At 38.3% G+C, this 22695-nt stretch overlaps 1 protein-coding gene across 1 annotated transcript; it reads right to left on the minus strand.

The window, feature by feature from the left end:
* Window positions 1-323: 323 nt before the first annotated feature.
* Window positions 324-22676, minus strand: LOC131776528 (THO complex subunit 2). Its single transcript, XM_059092724.2, has 47 exons — window positions 22572-22676; window positions 22423-22499; window positions 22257-22348; window positions 21326-21377; window positions 21099-21169; window positions 20265-20386; window positions 19567-19700; window positions 18977-19143; window positions 18781-18876; window positions 18111-18206; window positions 17630-17695; window positions 17363-17535; window positions 16834-17020; window positions 16120-16161; window positions 15421-15554; window positions 14716-14817; window positions 14536-14620; window positions 13361-13454; window positions 13024-13104; window positions 12481-12695; window positions 11678-11857; window positions 11081-11245; window positions 10899-10958; window positions 10174-10274; window positions 9680-9806; window positions 8916-9057; window positions 8506-8663; window positions 8360-8420; window positions 7879-7946; window positions 7406-7528; window positions 6844-6912; window positions 6489-6604; window positions 6272-6341; window positions 5717-5782; window positions 5479-5518; window positions 5360-5401; window positions 5130-5169; window positions 4835-4984; window positions 4289-4444; window positions 3847-4121; window positions 3171-3217; window positions 2978-3022; window positions 2689-2766; window positions 2103-2228; window positions 1763-1909; window positions 1491-1558; window positions 324-745 (listed from the first exon to the last, which is right to left on the minus strand). Exons 1-47 carry the CDS (start codon window positions 22634-22636, stop codon window positions 709-711), a joined length of 4908 nt encoding a protein of 1635 aa, XP_058948707.2. The 5' UTR covers window positions 22637-22676; the 3' UTR covers window positions 324-708.
* Between the last annotated feature and the right edge of the window lie 19 nt (window positions 22677-22695).

A 22695-nucleotide genomic window follows, 5' to 3' on the forward strand; every position in this document is an offset into this window, starting at 1 on the left:
GTTAGCAGTGAGCAAATAGTAGCAGTCGGAAGCAGAATAAACAGCCATAATATTTCAAAACCTTAATTTGCATGGATATCACATTTGTTATTATGCCAAAGCAAGTGCCCTTTTCAGTCATTTACTATCAGCTATCGCGAACTCCCCGATGCTCGAACTGTGTTCGCCTTCCCCTGGCTCAAATTTAACCTGATATTGAACCCGAACGTCGGTCGCTAAACGTCAAAGTGTCAGAATATGGCTGATTCATTGATTGGTACGAGCGTGATCACATACAAAAGAACCGCCGATATTTTACAACAGTCAACAGAGGAAACCTCCAGTTCTGTACAAAGATGAATTTTATTCAGTTCTGTTGCTTGGATTCAAAATAGTCTCTCCCACAGACAAACTAGGTATTCCACACTAATTTCTAACATGACGTTTCAAAAATTAAAACACTTGAAAACTGACATATTCACAACTACACAATGTCACTTCCGCTACCCGAACTGTGACTAAGCAGCGGAAGGAAAATCTAGGAAAACCCTACAACATCAAGATGTTGAACGCTTAAAAAAAAAATTGGTGTAAATCTGCACTGTAGGAGCGCCCAGCTTTCTGAAGAGACGTGTACATTTTCAAACTATTTCTGTAAAAAAAATTTACTTCTGGGTGCCGCGAAAGGAACAATGAAAGAGAAATAATCACTTCACAGATCTTCCATACTCATGTTCTGCGATTTCTCGATCCTGACTTGGAATGAGTAAAAGGAGTCAAGGAAAAGACAGTTGACGAGGATATTTAGAGAAAAATTCAGTTCATGAATAAAGCTCAATGAAAGAGGCTTTCCTCCCTAAATCAGAAATTGATTTAGATTAGATTTCAAATCATAAGGCCTAGTGGCCCTAACTCAGTGACAGAGCTAATCCCCGGTTTCTGTAACATGCAGTGAATTGGAGTATTGTTATTCCCTCTGAATTGGGAGTTAGTTTCTTACAGAAACCCCTCTGGGATGGGGAAGGGGGGAGTACTTGAGATTTTGCTGGGTATGTGCCGTTTGCTTCTCAGAACTCCTATTGATTATTCTCTACTCTATGGTGAATTATAGACCCCTGCCATCTTCGTAACTTTTGATAACGCAGCTACAACTTTTTAACCGCGAATCTACCAAGTTTTAAATCCCTACTTCTCGTAGTTTCCTTACTTCCAAAATCCGGAAAATGTGCGACCCCGTTCAAACAACTCTATTGAAAATGCCACCCCATCTAGCAGCACATGCCCATCAACCTATTACCTGGAAGTACCTCCCTCCACGGGGCACGAAACCCATATATATTATGCATCTTGTCAGATTTCATCTATGCTCCCGTGTGGAGGGAGGGACTCTGAGAGAAAAAAGTGGAGATTCTAAGAGGATTTAAAAGATAAATTGTGTATTTTTGACGCTACAAAGCCCCCGCAGGAGAGATGAGTTGTTTTATTATAAAGTCACTGTTAACAAAGGATATTGTTTCCTTGGCCGTTCCTGTTCTTCCTTGGGTTCAGAGTCTTTGACTTCAAGGTGACGAGACTCTTTCTGCAAAGTAAACAAACCACCATAGTAAATTGCATGTACGTTCAATATAAGGAATGGATGGTTTGACCACAATTTTGATCCAATATTCCACCCCAGGAAGGCGATCTGTTAAAGAGAGAGAGGTAATGGCGTACGTAAAATTTCTTTCCAACTATTTTTCGTTAGGTACACCAACGTAAAGAGAATCGATATCCATGTCCATACCTTTTTACTCGCAGTTGGTTTAGCTTCCTTCTCCTTTTCTCGGTCTTTATCTTTTTCTTTATCTTTGGCTTTTTCCTTCTCCTTTTTTCCAGGAGGTGAACCGTCTGCTGGTGGTTTCCTAGCAAGTTTCACCATTTTTGATTTCTCCTAAATCCCGAACGAAAGGATTGAAAATCTTTCAACTGTAGAAACTTTGTTAACACGACAAGTGAAAGCTGTTGGAAAGCTTCATGAAAATTTTTGCTGTTCATTCAGTTTAATTACTGTCACACGACATTGCGTGACCAATATTCACCCTAAATGTTGCGCCTGTTGCGCCTGATGATAAAACATTTCTTACCTCGCCTTTCACTTTGACTTTTGTGTCCGATCCGTGAGAATTGGTTGTCTTGGATACAGTAACTGTATTTTCTCCGTCTTCTTTCCTCCTTTTGGCTTCTTTTCCTTCACCTTGTTCTAACGAAGTCTATATCAAGGAAGAAACGATGGAAATTAATCAGAGACAAATCGTCAGAAAAGCAGAAGATAATAATAATACGTGCTCTGTTTAACAAATAGCTTAAGCTTGTGGCCGATATAACGCACGCTCTAATTGGCTCAGAGCGAGATCAAAGCAGGGCATTACGCTTCCGTAATGACCATGGGCCGATTAAGGATTATACAAATTAGGCCCTTACTTCGGAAGAACACAAAAGCTCATTCCAAGACCGCGACTTTACATGATCTCTAACATGACACAGTTTTGCATTTGGTGGCAAATAACGCTGACTTTAATAGAGCCAGCGGTTTACGTCAAGATGAAAGGTTGCTAAGCGAAGTTCCTAATACTTTGCTTCCATTTCAGACGACGATTGTGCTCTTTCAATAACTGTTCCCCAAAGGAATGGCGACTAAACAACTTCATGGTAAACAGCTACAAAACCCACCCGTTTCCTGTCCGATTTTAAGGTCTTTTCCTTTTCGTGATCCATCAGTTTTGATTTCCGTTCCTGATTTTCAGGACTCTTAAGAGAAAAGGCAAACAAGAGTTAAAAACAACGTTGTATGTATCTAAAAACCTTTTTTTCTAAGTAAACGTAAGGTTTGAGGCAAAAAGTCAACACTGCACTGGAATGAGTGGGGGGGGGGGGGGGGGTATTCTGTGTATACACTTGATGTAGTTACCCTGTAACCAATTTACATGGTTTCTCTACGAAGTATTGGGGAAAAATTTACCTTAAATGACTCAGAATCACCAGCAACCTGCGACGGAGAGTTCTCCTGGAAAGCAAAATTGAAATATCGCACAACATATCTCTGCAATCATTTTAATTTTAAGGAAAGGAGGAACAGAATTAAACTTTAAGAATTATCAACACAATCAAACAGATCAGTAAAAACAAAAAAAGGAAAAATTGACAACCCAAACCTGTGAAGATGGCGAAGAGATGCCTTCAAGTCGGCGACGCTTCGCTTCTGAAAGAAAACAAGTACATAACTAGGTCAGTGATGGGTTGCTTGTTATTTTTATCTGAGCTCTGATTCCACTTATGGAAACTTACGGGGAAGGTATTACAAAGAAATAAATCTGTCAGCGAATCTACGAAAGTGACCCCAAAAAACTTCATTGATCAGAAGATTGCTTTCAGTAATCGTTTCAAAATTTAGGATTGAAGCACACATCGCTATCACAAAGCGACCATGAAATTTCTTTTTATTCAAAGGGGAAGGCTTGTCAACGTAGGTAAACCCTTCGACGATTCCCAGACAATTTGGCCGCTGTCCAGGTATAATCACGTTCGGTTAGTTTCTAGAGTCAAGCGCACTGAGCACTACATTCTAAGCCACGTTTACTGCTAGCTCGAACGTTAAAGTACACAGGCCGTCTCATTTCGCTTGCTTTTCTTCCAGTTCTAAATCCACCTGAGAATATTATCTATTGACAATTACTCCAGACGCTATAAGATCAGCCGAAAGGGAAACAGCATAAGTTCGCTTCTGATAGTTTGCCCGGCGTTAGCATTACCTTGGTTCTATATCGGTATCTCTCTCTTTCTCATATTGTAATACCACACGAACTAAATGTGTTCTGTAATTGATTGTACCTTTTTCGTACTCTCCATCACGCGGCGACTCAGGCACAGCTGGGGAGGAATGTTTACTTTTACTTCCTGACCGTTCTTTTTCCTTATCTTTCAGTCGTTCTTTCACTTTGTCTTTTCCTTCCTTTTCAAGACTCTTACTTCGCTCTTTCTCTTTGTCCTTCGTTTTCTGTTCCTTTACCTTCTCTGCTTTTTCTCCCTTCAACTTTTCTTTGGGTTTGTCATTTTGTTCTTTTTCCGTAGCTTTTTCTTTTTCTTTGTCCTTGAGCTTTTGTTTACTGAAAATAACATATAAAAATCGTTATCTTTTGGTTTGTAATTGCGTCCTCGTGAAAACCAGTGCATTTTCTAGTTCTTAGCTTAGCTGACGAAACCAAAAGATCAATAGGAAATGATTCCAGTTACAAAAAACCAAAGAAAACTTTTCACTACATTTGATACTCACCTGGACTCGGTCTTTTTGCCAGTAGACACGTCACTTCCGTTCGTACTTCCTTCTGAGTTTTTAGCGCTGGTGGGTGTTTTCGTTCCTTTTGAGGTTGAATTTGACGCAACAGTTTTGGATCCTGGCTGATTTGAGTTACCACCAGTAGAGCTGGATCTATGATCAACAAAAAAGATTTAAATCTCGTGTCAACTGCGGTAAACCAGAACTGGACTAACGCGGCTCAGACAGTGAAAAATTTTCGCCGAATTCAAAGCTTCCGGTCTTTCCTTTTCGCAGCCGTTCTTTAAAATGTCAAGTCACGTTCACCCAAAAAGGGGAGAGTTTCGTGACATTCTGAAAAGTGTTTGTCGTTTAACCTCAAGGACTATTTCTCCGATAATTTCCGGGCCACTTCTCTGATTGACAGAATAAATAATGCAACAAAAGAGGGCATCTTCCAAGAAAGTTTGCGACGGAAACACGTGACTATTTTTTTTAACTTAAAGAGAAAATAACGCTATAAGCACACACTTAGTTATACAGCGACTCAATTCAGTATTTTACTTGTTACTAGGCGTATTTTTTCCAGGCGAGTCAGTTTGACCACTTGGGGTACTGGTGCCAGATGATTTCGCACTGGATGAGCCTGCACTTGATTTGCCAGCCGATTTTTCTTGAGATGTGGGCGTGTTGTCGGTTTTGGTCGAGTTGGGACTGGGTAAGAAAAAGAGCCCATTAGATTGAAGCAAAGTCACAAAGCATTGAACACTGTTCATTATTGAAAAACTTCTACAATTTCTCACTGATGCGAGTTTGTTCAATTTCGACATAGGTAGCTTTAAAGGAAAAAGCGACAAACCTCGACGATTTTGAGTTCTCCGGCTCTTTTTTGATGTTCGCTGAGAAAAAAAAACCAGAAAGAAACAAACTGTTAACAAATCTAAAGACGCTTGTTGTAAAATGTTGAATGTTTTCTTCATCTTGTATTCCAAGATCTTTTCCTCCGTTAACTATCCACACTCCTTTCAGTAGTTTTTCTCTCTTCACTGTGTAACCTATATAACATCTAGGACATGGTTAACTTCTAACCTGAGAGCTTCGGTTTCGCATCTGTATCGTTCTTTGCAGATTCTATGATAAAGAACAAAAATTTAAATCACATGATGATTGCGACTGAATTAAACCGCTGCAGTGCTTGGAAAACTTACTTGATGAGTCCGAGGTCGCCGTGGAAGTTGGTTGAGCTTCCTAAAGAAATAAACAGTGTTAAGGACACAAAAAAACGTCCACAGATCTCACTTTACTTTCTCAATGGAGTAAACTGACAACCAAAAATGCACGAAAGATTGAACCGCGCTGAATCATTCGAGTTTACCTCTTGAAACCCAATACCTAAAGCTGGCTATTGTTTTATGATAGAAATGTAACACTTGTACTGCAACTCACGGTTTTTTCCTGTTTGACAGCAACAGGTTCACTCTGAGTTGACGACGGAGCAGTGGTTGCAAGAGGCTGAAAAAAGATAGACCGCGTATAGAAGGTTACAAAAAATAGAAAAATGAAACCAGCGTGACATTTTCCATTACTCTCGTAACTTCCACATATGAAGGTGCAAATTACAAGGTAGAACGACAAATTTTTTTTCCGCAGTTGTTTGAGGAAGGCAGACATTAAATCTTGTGTTCTCCAAAATTTACTTGTTGTACAGCTTGCTACAAAAAACAAGACCACAACAATGAACCTCTCGTTTGAAAAACCTCTATTTCAGGGACATCATTTGTGTCCCAAGTGTAGCAAATACGACTCTAAGTCTTTGCACGTGTTACCAAGGATCGTTTTTATTCGAGGGACACTTTTTACAGCATTAATGGTGTTCATTGCAAAGAGGTTCTACTACTTCTTGGACCAAATTAACAAAGTATACAAGCAACTGCGTTCAGCCAACCTGAAAAGATAGATTTCAAAACATTAAGTTTGACAAATTTCTGCAGTTAAATTTACCTTTTCCTTGTGATGGAATTCGCTCTCTATTACCATATCTCTTTTCTTAACTTTCAAACGACCTGCATACCTGAAAAGACATGAAATCAAACATTAAAATAATAATTATAATGGGAATACCGCTGCTAAATTTGGAAAAGAAATACGAAGAGAAACTTCATACATCGCCGTCATAAGCCACTAAACATTCAACAACAAAGAAATCCAATTCTCGTACCCTACAGCTAACGTGTAAATATCCTGTCGTTTCTCTTTCTCCTCCTCACAGATCTTATCAATTCTTCTTTCCAGCGCTTGACCAAGATTTAACACTTTAGGGTAATAGGGCAAAATCTGTCAAAAGAATTGGGTAAAATTAAAAACAAGACGAACGCTTACAATGATCTCTGCAAAGATATCAAGGTAATGAGTTAGGGAAATATTCCCTGTGAAGGAAATGGCCCAAAATCTCGTGCGATAAAAACCAATCAGTGTAACCTTAGCCGTTGATATTACAGACTGCTGATGCACGTAAATGTCGCGAGAGTAACAGGCATTCTGCCCGATGACTTTTGACAGGGCTAGGAACCTACCTTGGTTAACACCATAATCGTGTTCCTTATTTGAGTATAATCCTTAGATTCTAAGCACACCACAAGAGCCTGAGGAACAGAAAAATAAGACGAAGACGAGATACGTTTTAACAATTTGGCAATCGGTTTTTTCGGCGACTATAGCTTACTTGAAACCGAAAAAAAAGAAAAAAAAGAAAAAATTAAATTAAATTAAAAAAACAGCTCTTCTGCAGAATCTTGCGAGAAGTTAAACTTCGGACAACCAATTGAAACAGAGCATGTGACCCTCGTAACCTGCGTCAAGCGCGGGAAAAATTACGCAAGCCGGGCCAGTTGACCTTTAAGTATTGATTCTGCACTTAAGTGGTTTTAGAACATTTATGAACGAATAAAACAATTAGTATTAGGAATTACTCGCGTGTGGAAGCTGTTACGTCAGCATTTCGACCCATGGATGTGCCACTTTCTAAGCAACTTCTTTCAAAGCTCGAGATTCACACTATATTTTCTGCGCTTTGACCCATACAATATTCCTGCAGTAGGCATTGTTTCAGTAAATTGGGAAATATACCATAAGTACCTTTGTGAGTTTGTACTGCCACTTGTGGCAAACGTGTCTGTAATTCTCGTAGTCTAGATGATCAGCTTTATCGTTGTTGGTAGCTCTTAAAACTGTCACAAATCCCGGATAAGTTCCACATTCCTTATGAAAGACGAAAAAGAGCACTCATATACTATATGTTAACCAACTTTTTGCCTTTCTTGGACGTGACAAAAGCCATCTAGTTTTTAATTGTATTCTGAACACTATACAGCTTGAGCGTTCACTAAATAGCTAAACGATATGTAGAATTACCACACATTCAAGGGAAAAAGTTTTTTCCAATAAGGGTTTGTTTATGAACGTATTTCAGTGACCTTGTACAAATAAAGGGCCATGTCTGGGAAAACTAAAAGACTTTGAAAGGAGAGATGATAGCAAATAAAAAAATTACTAAATTTTAAATGTATCACATGACAAGATAAGCAGATACAACAACAAAATAAGAATACCTTATCGTATGTTTTCTTGTCACCGTGCCATCTCATCACGATTTCAAGCATTGAACATAAAAACCGACCTATCACGGGAAAAAATCCAAGGTTAGCAATCAAATATGGTACTCTCCACAGAGACACGCTCCTACTTCTCCTTCTGGTTTTATCAAGGCAATGCCTCCTAGCCGATGAGATATTATTTACCCCGTCATCGGCCAAACGAAAAAAAAAAGTAAATATTTTAAGAAACATAATTCAAGAACTCAAAGCAAACACATGAAATAAGCGTGAAGCGCGGGAAAACGCGGGTGACCTTGCCGAGATTTGTTTCAGCTTTTCATCTGATTGGTTGAGAAAATGGCGCTGTTTTTTTTTTCAAACCAATCACAAATTGCGGTCAAGTAGCAACAACGCAATCCCGAAACACTTTAGCCTTCCAATTGGAAAATTGCTCCATTTGTAATACTGGTTCATAATATTCGTTTATGTAACCTACCATATCTACTAGCTTCATTTTCTGTACAGCTGGCCACTGTGTAGGAAATATCTGAAAATACCTTAAATTTAAAAAAATAATGTAACGTAAAGTTTCTCCCTTTAAAAAGAATACATATCTAATAAATGAGCTGAAATGCCACTTACTCTATCAAAGCAGAGCAGTGTTGAGAAGTTTGGCGTTTTGAGATTATGCAGCATGTGGACAAACTTGGCGCAGTACACAGCATCGCTCGCAGTAAACACACATCTCGGGAACATACAGAGCTGAAGAAACTGTGTAATGGTCTCACTCTTTGTCGCTTCTAAAAGAGATAAATTATAACTCAGATGCGTAACAAGAGTTTCCAGAACAAAGCGCCACAAAAAGCTCACAACATAATGAGCTAGAGATGCAGAATCATAACACAAGAAGTAACAAACCAAGAAACAAGAAGGATAGTTAAGAATAACAACAACAAAAACGGATTACAGACAACGAACTTGAAAAATTCCGGATAAATTTCAGTTTTCAACAGGAATATACCGTGACGTCCTCAAGATAATTTTGAACTTACTTGCTGGCAACCATGAGTCTCTCTCGTGTTTCAGCGATGCCATCACTCTTTGGTTATGTTCTTCCTGTTGTTTAAACTCTTCTTTCAATTTTTCCACTAAAAGAGAACACCTCTCTTTTTCCTTCTTCTTTTTGCTGACCGGCTGTGAAAAGCATGACATACTTCAACTAAATACACTCAACTGAGGCTCAACACAGATAATCCTCATTAATAAAGGAGTCTTAAACGGTCAAGTTTTGGGAGCTTTGCGATCTAACAATAACAGAATGGCACAGAATTTCAGAAATCAGGCCGATACAGCTCTTCCTCTCGTATAGTTCGTTGCAGATTATTCCCCTCCCTGTGCTGCTATATTCTTAGGTTTTCCAGGTTTTTTTTTGTTAGCCACGCATCTAATCTCTTTGATTTAGAGAGGAACCACTGTTAGGGAAAAGTTTTAAACCCCAGAACACAACACGTAACTTAGTCCTTGCTCGATCACAGACCTCTTCACAAAACACTCAAGTCAAGTCATCTTTATTTAGGCAGGGTGGCCCTTTCAGCACTAAGCCGGTATCAGTAGGGGGACCCGGGAGAAAAAACCTTATTTCACGCCTACACTGATTCAAGAAATTGCTCTCATCTAGCAAAAGGGGAAGCATTTCTGCTGCACGGGTAGCCCATTGAGACAAAAAGACATCACAAAATCTATCAGATGCGATTGGAACAGAAAATCAAAATTTGATTCAACTTTTCAAGATCTTCGGTTTGATAATAAAACTTACCATATCCTTGTTATCATCCAGCTGCGCTTGTTGTTGTTTCAATTTATTCAGTTCCTGTTCATATCTCTCGGATGGTACATACAGATCAAACATGGACAGCGCCCAGAAAGTCACATACAACTGAGGACTGAAATGTGAACCAACCATAGAATTGTTATTTTTCATCCAAAGCAGATGATGAATGTACTTTATGTCCTTCTTCTTTGTTTGTTTGTTTGTTTTCAGTTTAATTTTTTTTCTTGAAATCTGATATTCCAAAAGTTTCATTAAATCTTTGTTGCAACTTTTTACGGCAACATTCAACCTTTTCTCGATCTAAATTAACGATAAATTCTCTGATCGCCATACATGCTATTGTGCTTTCGTAAAGAGATTTCGAATCAATCTTTTGCCATGATATTATTCCCTTGCTGATTATTTGGTCCACTCTCGCCACCTGTTTGCGTGACAATGTATTAGAATGAAAAGGAGAAGATACACACTGATCAACCCACCTGATACTGTTCCAGACTCTTGGTGCCTGCAAGAGCCGTGCACTCTGGAACACAGGCTCCATCGCAGAATTCACGGCTTCAATGTAGCACTGCAGAATTTGCTGTACAGAAACAAATTAAATGTTATCTGTTGTGGGAATGCAGGTCAGGTGAATTCATTGAAATATCTGTGAAAAGCATACTTTTAAGCATTAAAATAAGGTGCAGTTGTTATAAAATCAGACAGATTTCTTTGTTTGCATGCAGAACGTTCAATATCCTTGCAGTTATGTTGAACCGACTGACTACTCGAAACAAGCCTTCTATATAATCAGTCGGTGTGTGAACAACAACAACAACAACAACAAAAAACCCTGACCACGCCCAGCCAACATAAACCGCAGAACTGCTCCTTTCAATTTCGATTTCCCTGTCACTTCTCTTAACTACCATAATGGCGATAAAAATCTCCACTGTCATATGCATATGCATCAGAGCCCAAGGTTTTACCGTCCATAACTGCACGCAGAACGAGGCCAACGTTCAACAAACCTGATCATAAAGGGGTTTATTGCGCGCCTGGCTGAAATCCGGCTTTTTCTGGAAAAGACTGACCAATATCCGCATATGCACAATTGGATTGGATAGCCAATCGCTGCGCAGGAGTAACGCTTTCTTATCGGCTCGCGGAGTCAGTCATATAACATCTCAACAAAGCTTTACTTTGCTATGGTTTACCGACTCACTTTTTGTTGAAGCTGTTTTCCTTTGGCAGCTATTGCTTTCTTTGCTTCCTCGTACTTAATCTAGGAGGTGAGTACAGAACAAAACAATAAAAAAGTGTGCCTTTGTTCAATATCTTAGAATTGAGATCTTAACTTCAATATCATTTTTCAGAAAACAAGACATCTTTTTTTTCAATACTCACATCTATCTGATGAACAAACATAGGTCTGGACAGAAAGAATGCCACGTCAGGTGTTAGATGATAACTTTGGCCTAACACATCCAAGGACGGTACATGTGATTCGTACTCTTCAGCAGTTAACTGCGAGGCGAGAAAGCCACCGAACTGTACTAAGGTGTCTTGGCACTAGAAAACAAAAGAATTTCTACAGTTCAAGTAAAAGATATTGAAAACACAGCACTCGTACAGAGTTGTCCATAGGAGTCGTTAGGCGGCCAAAACTTCTGGTTGGTCTGTCATCTTTAGCTAGCTACTTTCAGCTTATTTCACGCAAAAAAGTACCGACAAAAAAAACCGTAAGATTATTTAATTACCACCGAAGATATTTGTACAGTATTCGTTTCCTATAAAGACTGGAATTAAATGCAAATTTTACCAGTACCAGGTTTAGAGGTGCGAGTAGATTCCACGTTCAAAATTTGCTTGAAGGTTCACGAGAACTACAAAGAACACCTGCACCGTTTCAAACTGAATAGTTCCACTAGGGCAGAGACATTCACGGAAATTTATGTTTGTTGGATTTGCAACTATCGGTGCAATGGAAACTTCCAATCATACCTGGTCATAGAGCTTTCCAACAAGCTTCAGATGTCTATCAGGATCTTCAAAAAACACAATGCCATTCCTCTGTTGAGCCATGAGCAAGCAGAGCGGTAAATCTAATTTTCCCTCGATGAGAGTGTCTCTCAACCTCTGGGAAGATTTCTTGGTGTTTCTAATCTGGCCAAAGTATCCACCCTGAAGAAAAACATTGAAAACTGTTGGCTATGTTACCGTAAACCTTGTCTACATACATGAATAAAGTGAAGAAAAAGTTAGTAGAGACTTGCCTACAATTGATGTTAAAAAGCATCATTATCCTTTATTCCGTAAACCTCTATGAGTGATTAGCATCTAATTTCTCCCTACAATATCAGCTCCAAATCAAACATTGAGGTCATGAGAATAAAGGAAATGATCAACAACTAAAGAGGCTCTTAATTTTTTAACAAATTCTCCGCATTAGCATCTTGGAAAATATATTGAGAACAGTATGGAGAATATGCATACTGATGCTTGGGTGTAAAGGGTTACTGGTTACTGCCCTTATCTTAGTCTTCATGGCATGTGGCAACAAGGGGTATTATCACTCTCCCTGAAAGGCCTGCTAAATGTACATGTAGCCTTCATCACAACATTGTTTGTTAGTTGTCATTTGTACTTCTAATTAGAAAGAGGCACTGTGAAAGAAAACTGTCTTCTTCTGGAGCACAACACAAAGACTCAACCAGGAGTTGAGCCACAATCTCCAATCTGGAGTCCAATACATTAACTACTGGCTTCTGTTGCTTCCCAGAGCAGACAATAAAAAAGATATTTACTTCAGCCCTCAGAAGTTCACCACCAGACAAAGCTTCAAGTTGCGCTGCAGTCACTTCCTCTGATATTTCTATTCCAGACATTTTCTGAACAACTTCCTTCAACACAAGTAAATCAAAACTTTTTCCAGCTTTGAGCTGATTGGCCACATACTGCAGAAGACCAGTAAGCTCAATGGAATATTTGCGGAATACAGTACCACAAAATACAGCTAGACCTGAAACAAAACAATGAAGAATTCAGTTGTACACCAGTTTAGCCTGTGCGGAAGCTCTCTCCAACCCAGCTGCCCCTACCCCAGGAAAGCTGATTCACAGGCCAACATCAAGAAAGTATTTCCCAGCTGATTAATTAAGGATTTCTACTCAGCTACCTGCTTGCGTTTTCATTCATAATGTCTGTTGAAACTACAAATTGCACGTCCCTCTTCCTTTCCACTTACGATATGGGAAGTTAGATCCTCAGGCCACTGAACTTGATGTTGTAAATATCACAAACCATGTGAAAAATAACAGTGTTGAAAGTTACAATAAGATGGACCTTACTTTTGAGCCACTCAGAGATGTTAGTGTCTTCATGTTTTAGCCTTTCTCTTTCAGGATTTGCTAAAGCCTCAATGATACAATCTGTCATCTTGTTAAGGAAAAGAGTAATAGCAACTGCAAACTTGCTAACATTTAACCTACTGTTTAAGTAAAGCTACCATGTATGCTGGTCTGCCATTTCAACTACAATATAGATGACATACATGTAGAAATTCTGTTGTTTTCGTAGCCTGTACAGCTGTGCCCTGACAAGGCATTTAAGTGAAGAGAATCTTTATGACCTTATGCAAAAAGTGGGAGAATAAAGACAATGAAATTCCTCTTTCAGTTAGGATACAAGCTAAAACATCATACGCCAAAGGAGTGAGGTACTTCAGTGAATCCACCACAGGCCCAATAAAGTTATCATACTTCTGAATTTGTGACAAGAGCTATGGATGAATAATGGGGTCATGAGATCACAACAATTGTTCTAAGAAGGCAAAGAGTGGGCAAGGTGCTTGCCACACAGTCACCAAACCTCACACCTGTAAACAGAACTAAAAATTGACAGCAAAACAAAAAAGACAGGCACATCTAGGGTTACTCATTTGCTGAGTAATTTAGTGTATCAACTGAGTTGATAATGCAATAGTGTAGTTTGATTGTCCAGGTGAGTGTAGTCCTGAGAAGGACTGTTGCCAGTAGTGGTGACTGACGTTTCGACAACCTGAGTGGAAGTCATCATCAGAGTCAAGTGAAAGGTTGTTGTCAGTCGAATGTACTTAGTCCGGTTTGTGTACACTGATTGGTCAGTTTTGCCGTGATGTTATTGGCTGTAAGACTCTAGTGGCATAGGTCAGTCGTGATTGGTTGGTTTGGATCTGTTAGTGAAGTTAGGTCGTTCTTTTCGGTTCGTTTGTAATGTTAATGTCGTGGATGAGTCGTTTGTATGGTGCTGGTAATGGTTGACACCTGTTGAGAGGAGTCTGTTCCAAGTTAGTAAACCAGCTTTCCAGGGTCAGTCATCGAAAGTAGTTGGTGCTGTAGGTTAGGCATTGCGCAGAGTCCCAGTCAATAGCATGGTTCGTAAGTCAGTGATGTTCAGAAATGTGATTGTTGACATTGCCTTTCCTTGTCGCTCATTTGTGTTCAGTCAGTCTAGTTGTGAGGTTTCTGCCAGTCTCACCAATGTAGGAGGCGTGGCAGTCGGAGCTGATAACATAAATTGGCCACCATTAAGATTTTGAGCATTAGCCCTTCATGAGAGTGAATTCCAAGTTATAACTCAGTTGATAACACTAAATTACCCTGTTATACTCTCCCACCGACACAGCACCACAGCTTCTCAGTTTCTTAAGAAACTTTCCCCCTTTACTCATTTGCAACTGTACAAACATTTTGCAACTGTACAAACATCTTGCAGCTCTAATGAAAACACTGCATCAATGATGACAAACAAGTGTAGAAACATCTTAATTTCATTTCTGCATACTTGTACAGCACATTATATCTAAATTGCTGCAAACTTACATATTCAAACAATATGCCTGGATTACTGTGACTCAATTTGCCAATCTGCCTTCCAGAGGGCTTGACATTTTCTTTAGTTAACCTCCTGAGGACAGCAATGACAACATAAAAATTATTTTTAAGTCTAGCCTTTGGCAACTCCTTCCATCAAGTTCAGAAACTACACTGACAGTAACTTACTTAGTGATGTATTTTGCTCTCTTTATTGTGGCTGCTTTTGCTACAACCATTTTAGGATGGTTGCTGTAAGATTCATTTTTCCACTGGCCATAGAGGCGATACCTGACACAAGAGACATAATTGAATTTTGTTTAGAAAAAAACAAGCATGAAAAAATAGCTATTTTGTTTTCAACATGTTGAATTACAAGTTATTTTAATAAGATGACTGTTTGTGGATGAACGAATGAAGAGGCAATTTCTCCAGCCACAGCATCAGAAAATCCACAGTTTCTCTTGGAAGTTTGCAGCATTGAAAGATAATGTGAGTTCCTCTATGAGAAGAGGACATCAATAACTCTCATGTAATTGAGCTACACTTCCCTAATAGAATTAAATAACCTTGAGAATTCTCTTGAGTGGAATCCATAGACAAAACTGTGCACCAACAAGAACCACAATGTTCCTGAAGGCTGGGGTGTCAGAAATTTGAGGTACCTAGTGCTGATAAGCTTCCACATATGGGGAAGTGATACAAGTCACTCAAAGACCAAAGTTAGTCTCCTGACAGTATTATCTGCATTCTGCTAAAGAAAAACCGTGACCTATCATGCTTAACATTACCAGGGACAATCTTTATAGGATAATAACAGCAGGGTTAGACTTTAATTTTGCACTCTATTAGATCCATGGGCCCTAGATCCTGGTTAAGACACACATGATATACCTGAGCTCATATGGAAAACGACACAACATGGCCCAAAGTTCTTCAGCCAAACTGGAGTTACATTCCAATAATGAAATTGATGGCAACAGGACTTCATCCATTAGGGTCAAAAACCCACACCAGACTTTCTCAACCTGCAGATAAAGTCAGGTAAATACATCAGCACAATCTGAACAATTTAACTCCTGGAGATGACAAAAATTCTTCACAAGATCAGTATGTGACAGATCTGAGGAATTTAGGCATTGAATCCGTGTAAGAAAGCACAGCAACAAACTACATAAACTGGCAACCAACTTCTTAAGGGGATGGAAGGATTAATTGACACAGAAAAGAGAAGAGCTTTGATTAACCCAATACAACCTCACATCAGTATGCATATTCTCCATACTGTTCTCTATACATTTCTTGAGGTGATGACAAGGAGAATTTGTTTAACAAGCAAGAACTTCTTTGGTTGGTGATAATTTCCTTTTTCATCTCATGAACTTAATGTGTGTCTTGGGGTTACATTGTAGGGAGAAATTAGATGCCAGTCACTCTCAAGGGGCAAAAGGCTGTGGAAATGAAACTACTATTGCTAATAATTATTCCTATGAACACAACCACAATTGAATATTGAGAACTATTAATGATTGAAATTTTCAGAACTCTACAGTTAATCACTATTAAGACTACCAATAATAAACACAAACAAACCTGAGCTGAATTCTGCTCCTTTTCCTCAAACACATTTGGATGCTTTCAACAACACAAAAGGAAACATTTCCAGTAAAATTTTATGATTTAAAATGTCTCTACTGTGTCCCAAACAGAAATATCTTCTCTGTTGTTTCCTCATCAGCCATGTTTTGCTATCATGATTATACTCAATGATTTTGATTAACCATCATTGAGGAAACACAACATAAATTGGCTTAGATTTTCATTACTTTTGTCAGAGTAACCATAAAATCAGCCTGAGCGTTTGTCTTAAATACTTTGGAATTTACAGAGCAACAGTAACTGACTAACACAAACAATGCATAATCACTTCAATAACCAATATAGATAAATCAAAAAGCAAACAGGTGATGAGAGAAGAGAAAGTTGACAGTTTTCAAGTGTTTTCCTGATATAATGCCAAATTCCTAAAATTGATCTACAAAGAAATTCATAAAGGCTAGATAGTAGAAATAAAAATCAGATGTGGTATGTACCTCAACCTTTCCATTATCTCAAATTTAAGGTAGAATTTCTAAGAGAAGACCTGTGTCTGTTCTCTGTGTTTAATACATGTACCACTAACTTTTCCTGGATACCCCAAACTCGCAATCTGAGATACTGCTTCAACTTACTTAAAAGAAATGAATAGAAGCTAAAAGAATCACTCAAGATCTTGAGTGTCAATACATTTAAAAATCCTTTACTTACATCTTTCATGAACCCTTTACTGATCCTCAGGATTTTTGCCATTAGGATTGGATCAGTGGACAAATGAGGGCCCAGATGAAGCAACATGGAAAACACATAGTCTGGAAGATCAGTGAACACTTTGCATTGTGGAGGCCCCCCTGGAACAGGCGCATAAGGTCGTCCTCTAGCTGCCTTGGAAGCATGTCTGAAGAAAGATCAAGTCTCTGTCAACAACTCTTTAAAACCAGCAAACTTAAGAAGCATTTTAAGATTCAAATCCTTAAGAAAAGTTGCAAGGAAACTTGATTGTTTGATTTTTATATATAATCACATGGGCCCTCAGGCAATTAAGGATTAATTTCATGCATATTTTCAAAGTTTTCCCAAACATGCCTAAGTCACAAAGGGATGAAGACAAAGTGCTCTAATGATTAAGAAAAAAATGCCCTCTGTCTCAGCTAATAGGCATTCAGTAACTTCACCCTGTATGTGATAAACAATCAAACACACAAGAGAGGAACCATACCCTAAATAGTTTTTAACTCACCTTCGATACAGAGGTTCAATGGTTGTATGAATAAGCTTGCATAATCCCTTGGCTATGGGGGGATGGGACACAGCAGCAAACTGAGGTAATCTGTCCAGAATTGAACAAGCATTATTCCACGCACCTACCATCAACAGTGCTTCACACAAGCCAAACTTCTGATTATCTGGAACCTGGTGAATTTAAAGATCTGGATAAATGACAATAACCCAATACAATATAAAATATTATTCTTTTATCTTCCTTAACAAGAGTAAAAAAACATACAATTGTAGGTTTATCATTTTCTTTATTTTCCTTGTTGCCTTCTTCATTATTTGCTGCAGCAATTTCCTGCAATAAAAAATACATAGCATCAAATGTACATGTGAGTATTGCAGATAGAAAACCTAATTAACATATTTGGAAAGACACATCTATGAAAGATAAATTCTCCCATAAAGCTTCGATAAATTCCCTTCATAACTACAGCTGTAGTTATGAGAGTTTGGTGCTTTGACCAGACGAAACCATTCACATGATACATCTCTGTTCTCTCTTTACCTTCTTCCTGGATATTATTATGAAATTGTGGGGAGAAAATACATATCAATAGCTTCTCGAAGTTTACATGTAAGGATAAAGGCTCTAAGTGTACAACATAAGAACAGGTCCCCTGTATACAAACAACCCATTGTACTCCACCTATCATCTGGTACAGCATTCAATACATAGGCACACTGGAATTTCAAAATTGAGAAAGACTTACTGCTAAGACAGCCATGTTCATCTTCCTTGCTTCCTGTTTGGCTTCATCCATTCTTGTTGTGTTGCTGGTGACAATGTCTGCATCTGAGGGACTGAGCTGGAGATAGAAAAATGAACTTCTAACATCTATTTACTTGCAAGAGCTCTACATAACTACTCCCTGGAAATGCAAAGTAAAGCTAAAGTGATCCCCTATGAACAATGTCTGGTAGCTGTCAAATTAAAAAAAAAAGCATGGGACATCCTTGAGCTAGCCTTTCCACTTCAATAAGCAACACCCTTCAATGAGTACCCCTCCAATACTTTAACTGAATAAGCAGACCTTATATCTGCCAAAACTTTAAAACGAGAGCTCCCCCCACCCCTCCTTAAACTGGTGCCTCCCTCCTTCCCAGAGTATTATTGCATTGGTCATGTCTAATCTATTTTGTCCAACTTTGCACCTGTAGTCATATGCCATACATGGTTCGGTGATTGACCACATTAAGTTTGCAAACACTAATGTGAGTACCATCTCTGCAGCTATTTAACAGGCCAGTCAAATTTGGCCACAATTGGGGAAAAGTGAACACACCTCACTTTCCCTTTTGTAGATGAGGTAGTGTTAAAAAGACACTTTAAATTAAGTCATACTTTTCTCTTGTATGCTGTTGGGTTTTGTTTTTACTTACATAAAGATAAAGGTCATCCAAGTTGAGTAGACCATGCTTTATTAGCAGAGCTGTCAAATGGAAAAGTGATGGAGGGGTGGGTAAGTCAGGCTGCTCCTAGAACAAAAGAATGTCACAAAAACAATATTAGAGAAGAATTCCTATTTCATCCTAAAAGTGTCAATCTTAAAACTCCTTTTCTCTTAAAAATCCATACCTTATAAAACTGGAATTTAAAGCCTATGATGTGACAGAGGGCAGTGAATTCACATTTCTCCATGTATGATTTCAAAAGGGGAAGAAAGAAGTCCTCTATATCAATGCGGCATTCAAACGAGTCCAGCAACACGTCAAGAGTTTTGTTTGGATCAAGATTGAACCGCCCTGAAACAAAAAAAATCATAATAATTAATCTTTTAACTCCCAAGATCTGATTATTAATTCTCCCATCTAGCTGTTACACATTTTCTTGTGAGTAAGTTACCAGAATTTGGTATTATATCGTAATCTCATCACCTGATTGTTGGATACTGTATGGATATTATAGGGAGATGTTACATGTAAATCACTTCTAGGAGTTAAAGGGTTAATTGATGTCATGGTCTCAATTCAAATTTTACAAAAAAGACTACAATATATGTTGACAGTGATGAATGCAGTTATGAAATACACAAGTTTTCATTAGCAACTACAATAAGTTAGGTGGAAGTATCTGGCTGAAGATGGTAGACTAGCCACCCGTTTCAGACATCTTCTAGCTCTCAATGACAGTTCTGCACTTGTTTGGTATCTAACAGTTATCCTGACCTATTAGAGACTTGATGTTCTCCAGAACTCTCTCACTGGTGACATGTCCACTGATTTCTTGTCCCAGTTCTGTCACCAGTTTGGCATAGCCCTCACTCTCCTCCCTCACAAGATTAAATTTCTGCTGCTTATAGCTAAGGAAATGAAAATAACAACAACAGAAGTAAAGAAATCTGCATGAAAAATACCAAACCACCGGAGTACACTGACACCTTTGAGGCCTAAAAAGAATCAGAGGGCGTCTACCAGATATCCACTTAATTGCCAGCCTCAGTTCAGATACAACATATTCTTAAAAACAACCAATAATGGTCAACTTGAAAACACTCAACAGGGCTGTTCTCTGGCAATTTACAAAGTAAACATAACATTTTGCTACTCAGTGAAACCTGTAATGCACACACACCACATGACTCACACTACTGTTGGCTTTTAACAGACTGTCTAACAGATGCAAGTTAAGAAAGCTGCTTAACAGTGAGTGATTGCTGAGACAAATCGAGTAAAGAGAGAGCACAGCCATGTTTCAAATATCATTCATTAAGACAAATAAAAAGTAAAGCTTATGGATACTTAAGCTTATTGGATTATGCTTGTCAATTGAAAACTACTGGTATGTTATCTTAAAAACGAACTGCTTAACCATGAAAATCAAATATTTTATAAGGATGAGAAGTTGACCTTCAGCATACACTTACAATAGTTTAGTCTTGGTCCTGACATATTTCTGATTAAAAGCCTTTGTTAACTGTATGATTCCTAGTGAGTCCAATGTCTCCACTTCGAGCCTCTCCTTGAGCAGAACTTCTGGAACCAATCCCTACAGACAGTCATGTAGATTAAAAAAGGAAACATCTAGATGTGTTCAAATAACATTTACTATATCTACATATGTTTTATTCTTTGGTATCATTGGAATGATCGAGAATATTTTGAATTGTTCCCAAGGAAAAAGAGGTCTTCCACTATTTGAGAGTTTCTTAGTTTCTTTGTAACAATGTAGTAATTTATCACAACAAAAAAATCAGATGATTTGGTTTTATCAACTGAGTTGACAATATAGATTAGCCACCATAAAGAGTTTCTAAAGCGTATGTTTTAAGTGTTTGCCCTCATCAGAGCTGACTAAAGGCTAATGCTCGAAACTTCAGCTTTGAAACTCTTTAAAATAGCTAATTTACATTATCAATAATGATTATCAATAATTGTGTTCTACTACCCCACCAATGATGCACCACTGTCAGTTCCTTTAGAACCTTACCCCCTTTATTAAAAAAATTAAATTGTATTTAAGTCTTTACTTAAAGTCACTGTGCTAGTGCAATCTCAATTTCTTGATGTACTGAGGGAAGCCCCCAAATTTTTCCCCTTGGATGGCCTTATATATAAGCAGCAATTTTGCTGGACATAGACCAAGAATTCCTCTACTTGCTGGCTCTAATTGACACTCCTGTTACTAGAGCAAATAATTTCTTGAAAAACAAAAATAATTTCTTTGAGCAACATCACTGCCTTTTGGCTTCTTAACATACCACGCAAGCTCCGACCAGAGACAAGAACCTCTCCCTGCTGGGCTTGTCCTCTGCGCACTGACTCTCCACATCTATAGGATTGTGAATACACCAGGAACCATAGGATACATACAATCATGAAAACCTGTGCTCCTGACAACACTGCAGTCAGCACATGACATTGGACAGAATAATTAAACAAATTTTAATGTAAAGCAACAGCAATTAATTGGATAGAGCTTGAGTACCCAAGATACATATCAGGTCAGCTAGCAGTGATGAACATCCTGGATGGACTTCCTGAAAAATAAAAACAAAATATAAATAAAAACAATAGCCAAGGCAAAACCTTGATTATGCCAGAGCTGTTATTTAAAGCATTAACCTCAAGATCTGATCATTAATTCTCCCCTATTGCTGATGTGCATTTACTTGTAGATTAGTGCGGAGAATTTGATGCTCGATCAAGTAACAACTTCTATTTAATATGGTTGGGTATTCTTAATAACTGTTTGCTGGATAAAGTATTGATAGTTTAGGGAGAAATTACATGTTAATCAGTTCTTGGAGTTAGAGGGTTAAACGTAAATCAAAGGATTACCAGGCTCCTTTGTGCTCTATTGAAGGGCTAATGCATGAAAAATGTCTGCTTTCAAAATTCTCAGACACCACTTACTCCATCAACCCCTGTGAGCGACTAGCATCTAATTTATCCAAATGGACTAACTGCTCAATCAAACATTGAGGTCGCAAGAATGAAAGAAACAATTGCCAACTGAAGGAACTCTTGGCTTTTAACTAAATTCTCCCTGTCGATGCCATAGGAAATTTACGGAGAATATTCACTCTGAAGTTGAGGCGAAAAGGGTAAATATATCTGTCATAAACAAAGTTTTTCACTTGCCCCTGACACAAAACAAAAAAGTACAGTTTCCTGGGAAACTAATCAATCTAAGGAGATACAAAGATGCGCTGATATTTTGTTTTGAACGGAACTAACATAATCAGAATTTAATTAGAAAAGCGCGATCGGAAAATTATGAAAACACAAGTTGTAGACCTCCAAAAGTCTTATGAACCAAAGCTGGACGTTTAATCGAAATACGCTAGAGCATAAATTCAACTCAGAATTGGAAGTAACAAATCGAACGAATAATCAAAGAATAAATGGATCCTCACCGTGACATCTGACAGGAGCGGTATAGCATCTTCCTGTCTTAGATCCCCTTGAATAACATGGTTAAATACTTCATAGATCACGCGTTTAAGATCTAAAGTAAAAATGACAACCAATTTAGAAATCATCACAAGAATTTAAATATAATTGACAAGTACACCTACGTACCATTTTCTCCGCATTGAAAGTTTAGTTCCAGAAGCTCTCCATCTTTGCCTCGCACGCAGTTCTTGCACAAACGAAACCTGCAAAAAAATATTAACGATTCAAACAGACTGAATATAAAATGGCATTTCAAAGGGAATGAACAGACTTACACTTCATCTTTCCCCGATTTTTCCCAATTCTTTACTAAATTGGATGGGACAACGATAGCCGCCATTTTTCCTCCACATGGCGCAAGTATCCCGGATGCTTACAACCGCAGTATGATTGCCGGCT

The sequence above is a fragment of the Pocillopora verrucosa genome, chromosome 14 (assembly GCF_036669915.1).
Source record: "Pocillopora verrucosa isolate sample1 chromosome 14, ASM3666991v2, whole genome shotgun sequence".
NCBI lineage: Eukaryota > Metazoa > Cnidaria > Anthozoa > Scleractinia > Pocilloporidae > Pocillopora > Pocillopora verrucosa.